The following is a 5,700-nucleotide window of genomic DNA, read 5'->3' on the forward strand; positions in this document are numbered from 1 at the left end:
ATCACCAGCTCTGTGAAGAAAGCTTTTCCAGAAAGTGTTCTTCTGCACATGGCACAGGTACTTGGAACTGAAATGATTTGTCTGCCTGACTGCTTTCCACACCAACTCCCTAAGATTGGGGCCTGCATCTTATTTATCTCCAGTCTCCAGAATCCAGCCAAGTGTTTGGTGCATAGTAGATGGTCAATAAATATTTATCAAATGATGACTGAAAGCATTTGGATCTTCTAAGATGTGGAAGATAGAATTAAGTGCAAAATAGAGGAAATGCACCACCCTGGCCTCATAGGGACCCCTAAGTCAGAGTACCCTTTTTGCATGTGGAGAAATTAAAGCCCAGAGAGGGAAGGACTCTTGTTCAAAGAGATGCAAACAAGAGGCTTGCAATGAAATAACAGTGGGCAGATGTACTTGTCTGAAATGTCCCTGTTCTTCAGGCTTTTATGAATTTAAAACAGGAATGAAAGACACATCCCTGTCCTCTGGTTCCTCCCTCCAGAGTCAGCTGTTGTTATCTGATTATATTTTATGTGTGTACATGCCTGTCTATCCATCCCCAGAGAAATGTTCTATGCACAAATTAGTATATGCACATACATGTCCTCCTTTCATTTTTCTTGGTAAATAAGTAAAAGAATTTTATGGAAAAAAAGTCATGAAAGAGCCTCCAGAGTAAAAACAGGCAGTAGGAAATGAACATTTTCACACTGGCTTTAACACTGACACTGACGATCAGACCCTTTCCAGAGCTTTGGCAATCTTCTTTTCTCCTTAGGAAAAGGAAGGTTAACATCCATCTCCGTTTAAGTGGATGGCTTTGTACTTCCTGACTCTCTAAATTTGGATAAGTTCTTTACCTTTCCTGAACCTCAGGGTCCACAACTGTAAAATGGGGCTGCTACTGTCCCCCATTAGGACTGTCCTTGGAAGAGTTAACATATCAAAAGCACCTGGCATAGAGTGGCTCCTCTGTAAATACAATCCCACATTTCCCTTTTTTTACTGGGTGTATTTTATAGATGTGAAAACAACAATGCTAGTTAAAATGTTTCCTTTTGTCCAAGGTTTTAAAGGCCATACTGGTCCAATGAGTAGGGTGTGTGTGTGTGCACGTGCGTACTCTTGGAAAAGGCAAATTTGGGGCATGGCATAAAATGTCTTTTGATTTTCTTCAGCTCTCAGGTCTCTGCAGGTGACTTGGGCAAACCTAGCTTCTCTCCCACCCCATTTGTCACTTCCAGCAGGTAAGGCCCACCTGTTCCACTCACTTTTGTGGCTTCTTGACCAGACCTGCTTTGATTTTCTGTTCTTTCAAGGTTTAGCCCATGCGGAGCATATGAGTGGGACTGAGTCAAGAGTCGCCTCGAAGCATGGAGACTGTGGTGATTGTTGCCATAGGCGTGCTGGCCACCATCTTTCTGGCCTCATTTGCAGCCTTGGTGGTGGTTTGTAGGCAGCGCTACTGCCGGCCCCGGGACCTGCTGCAGCGCTATGATTCCAAGTGAGTGGCCCCATGGTGGGGAGAATGGAAAGGTGGGCTCTAATGGAAGAAAAAGAGAGACAGGCACAGCACTTGTAACTAAGGCACCTGCCACATACACAAGGGCTGAGGGGCTAGAACCCGGCCCTGGCCTGCCAAACAACAATGACAACAGTAACAAAAATAGCTGGATATTGTGGTGGGTGCCTATAGTCCCAGCTACTTGGGAGGCTGGGGCAAGAAAATCGCTTAAGCCCAAGAGTTAGAGGTTGCTTTGAGCTGTGACACCATGGCACTCTACTGAAGGTGAGACGGTGGAACTCTTTCTCAAAAAAAAAGAAAGAAAGAAAGAAAAGGAAAAGAGAGGAGCAGAAGTAGTTTGATGTTGGGCAACTCTAACTTAGCCTTTTGGTTTTAAAATGATACCTTCAGGCTGTCCTTCCTGATAGAGACCTCTGAGCTTAAGAATGTTCCTTAAACTCCTTAGCATCCTGAGCTTTTTCTGACTCAATGAGAAAGTCACTGAACATGTTCACTTAGCATAAATAGGCACAACTGTCTCTCCAAAACCAGCCACCTCACTTAGAGCAGTTGGATGAGCAAACCAACCAAATCCACAGGAAAGGAAATCAGATGTCCTATGCCAGCCGCACATCTTGGTTTTGTGAGTTCCTAGCATAGGACTGTCTCTCTCTGCATAGCAGATCCTTCATGATGCATTTTATGTGAACTACATTTTGTAAGCAGGGTTCTATTTTCAGTTTAGGGATGTTTTCATTGATCTTCAAGGATGGCAGCCAACTAACCTTTGGTTTCTCTTGCCCTCTGTCTTAATCCTATCAGCATCTCTGTCAAGTGGTAAATAATTTGTTAATTGCCCTTTTATATGACCCAGGCAAGCTCTGCTATTGAAAAGAATGTGATGACATCTCATGTTCTAAAGTACCGTGTTGTAAAATTGGAGGAGAGGGCAGGGAGGTGGGTGGACTCAGGTGCAGATCAGGTAGGGAGTATAGGTAGATCTGGGTTATAGGAAACTCACCCTCATTATAAAATATAGGCTTGAAGGGAAAATAAATTATAAACAGGTGTCATTTTGTCCTGAAGGAGTGCCCCTGTCTAGTGCATCTTTAGTTATGTGGTTATACCCTCCTCTCTCCTGGTGGCTCATGTTACTCTGTTTTACTTTTCTTTTGTTTTAGTGTCCAGACCATCTTCCTTGGTGCACTGTTTAGCCATATGCCCTGTCCTCAACTAGGCTTAGGTCTGGATGGGGACACGTATTCTCTTCTCTAACTTATCAACTCCCTTTATCCTTTTGATGGGTATGTGGTTCTCAGCGAGGAGAGGATGATTGGCAGTCACCATCGTCAAACCAACTGAACAGCGTCCTTTTCTTCCAGACCCATTGTGGACCTCATTGGTGCCATGGAGACCCAGTCTGAGCCCTCTGAGTTAGAGCTGGATGATGTCGTTATCACCAACCCCCACATTGAGGCCATTCTGGAGAACGAGGACTGGATTGAAGATGCATCGTAAGTTCTTGGGGACCATTGGTTTTTCCATAGCCCCTGGGGATGCCAAGTGGGACTTCTGGCAAACGGTGCCCTTCTCTGTCTTCCTTTGCCAGAGCACTCAACTGGGCATCCAGGAACACTCTGTCACTTTCCCCTGCTCTCACTTGTGGGAAATTAGAATATAACATGATAGTGCTTGTCCTTGCTCCCCCCCCCACCCCCGTTTTATAGACCTGAACACTGAGATGAGCTATAAAGGTGATTGTTTTATAAAGTCACCCTGATGTAGTTGGGTTTTCCTTGGAGTGCCCAAGAGTTTGACACTCAGGCTCCGGGGATGAAGCTTTTCTCTTCAGTATCCCTCAGGGGTCTCTCCATCCTACAGGAGCATCTATGTTTTGAGAAGTGCATGCTGCTTCATTCCCTTGTTCATTCAGCCATCCATGCACTGGGCACATGTTTATGGGACCTTATATATGTGCAGGGTACTGGGTCAGGCACTGCAGATATTAAAGTGATGGGGGAGACAGTGTTAGATGGCATCATAGGTGATCTCTGCACAGTGCAGTAGGCACATGGAAGAGGCAGAGCCTAGGTTTGCCTGGGGTAGGGTGGCCAAGGTGGATTTCACGAATGATACCACAGAGTAGGTACCTTTTGACTTGGGCCTTGAAAGAGGAGGAATTCACCAGGCTGGGCATAGCAGACAGGATACACTGGGTCTACCAGAAGCTGGGAATTATAAAAAGCATGATTTGATAGGTGCAGAGTGGAGCTAGCTGGAGGAGTAGGCTGGGTGTGGGGATGGAGAAGGGTAGAGAAAGCAAGTGCTTCCTCAGGTAGCTCATGGGCTTGTTTATTTTAACTTGGAGGCATTACTGCCTTCAGGTGGTATCCCTGTGTCCGGGGGTCAGCATGAGATGGGGTCAGCATGAGATGAGAAGCGAGGGGGACTAGGAGGGCAGTGGGCCTCTCTGGATGAGCACTGACAGCTTCTTCTTCTTGTCTCCCCAGGGGTCTCATGTCCCACTGCATTGCCATCTTGAAGGTAATACTCTCTGATTTCCCTATGAGGTAAAGGGCCATCGCCAAAGCACCCCTGTGCATAGGCAGGTGGAGTTGAAATGGATTTTAGAGAGGGGACTGAACCCTCATAAAATGCCTTCCTTTAAACCAGTGGTTCTCAGCCTTCCTAATGCCTCCTAATGCCACGACCCTTTAATACAGTTCCTCATGTTATGGTGATTCCCCAACCATAAAATTATTTTTGTTGCTACTTCATAACTGTAATTTTGTTACTGTTATGATTGTAATGTAAATATCTGATATGCAGGATGTATTTTCATTGTTACAAAGGGGTTGTGACCCACAGGTTGAGAACTGCTGCTTTAAACATACACCTGGAATCTCTCTTTGCTGTTTACAGCCTGTTTTCTGCCTGGATGGGCTATTTACTTTTGGATCCTCAAGGCTTTTTCAAAGGCTGTATTTCATCTGGTCCTCTTAACACAGTGACCTGTGGGAAGACAGCATAGGTGGTCACTAGCTAGGGTTTCACTGACCATGTAGAAGTCTGTGTGTGCCTGAGACCATGTAGCTGTCAAAGGGAAACAAAGCATCTCCCTTTCACCTTCCTCCATTAACAGAGAGCTCGGGCCTGTACAAGTTGCTCTCTGACTTCTACTGTTATTAGAAAATTTTCACTTTGGCTGTAGTCAGCAGAATAGGATAACCAGTGTTGAAAAATCCAAACCACGAAGACTTCAACTTCGAGGCAGATTTTTTTCTCTGAATACCTGAAATTTTGGAAGATTACATGCAATTTACATTTTGGGTAATTTTTATAGTTTTAATATTTGTTTTTCAATTCTTGCCCGATAATATCCTACCTAATAGAATGATAACAAAAACTGAAATATTTGGCCAATTGCAAATATCATTAGTATCTTTACTTCAGTAGCCTGAGAAACCACATGTTTATCCTTGTCTAGTAATTAATCAAGATTTCAAAAGAGACAACTTTGTCTTCTCTTTAGTATTGTTCAGTATAAGATATTAGAAAGTCCTTTATCCCACCTCTTCTTTGGCTAACTCTCTTGGAAGGACAAAGAAATGCCTAGCAGGAAATTACCAACTCATAGTCCAGGCTTATTGGTTAATTTTAAGAAGCTATAGCTATAGATATGGTTATAGATATAGATAGGCACAGTTACTAGAGCAATAATGCCATGTGATATTTCCGTTCTTCTGACCAGGATTTGTCCTGGAACTGGGTTTTGTCCTGTCCTTATCTATTAGAGGAGAGGACAGATGGCACCTGTGGTGGGAGATGAATCAAGCAGAAGGAGTCTTATTGTATTGCAACCAGTGGTCCATCCTGGGAAACTTGTATCAAAAGAGAGGGCTTCTAACTGTCCTCTTAGGGTCTTAAGAGCCGGTCACTTGCTCTTGAGTCCCTGTGGAAGGAGATCAAAGGAGGGGACTGGGCTCACTCCTGGGTGGGCTCCTGGGCTTCTTTCTGTTTTCTCTTTTCCAGCCCCAGGACAAGGCAGGGAATGGGGGAGGCGTGGCAAGGGGCACCAGGTTTTGGGGGTTGCCTGCACTGTTGGTGGATGATACAAGGGCCACATGTCAGTCTGGCTGTTTCCCTGCTTTTTCTAAGGTCCTTTCATCATCATCTTTTTTTTTTTTTTTTTTTTTTTT

General features: G+C 44.5%; 1 protein-coding gene across 1 annotated transcript in view; it reads left to right on the forward strand.

The window, feature by feature from the left end:
• The window catches only part of TMEM98 (transmembrane protein 98), a 12,075-nt gene that overhangs the window by 999 nt on the left and 5,376 nt on the right, over positions 1-5,700 (forward strand). The window contains exons 2-4 of the mRNA XM_012809769.2: positions 1,317-1,501; positions 2,884-3,015; positions 4,012-4,045. Coding sequence (XP_012665223.1) covers positions 1,371-1,501; positions 2,884-3,015; positions 4,012-4,045 — 297 coding nt within the window. The 5' untranslated portion in view covers positions 1,317-1,370. The remainder of the gene's footprint in view (positions 1-1,316; positions 1,502-2,883; positions 3,016-4,011; positions 4,046-5,700) is intronic.

Source organism: Otolemur garnettii, unplaced genomic scaffold (genome assembly GCF_000181295.1).
Source record: "Otolemur garnettii isolate 467f Iridium unplaced genomic scaffold, OtoGar3 scaffold00112, whole genome shotgun sequence".
NCBI lineage: Eukaryota > Metazoa > Chordata > Mammalia > Primates > Galagidae > Otolemur > Otolemur garnettii.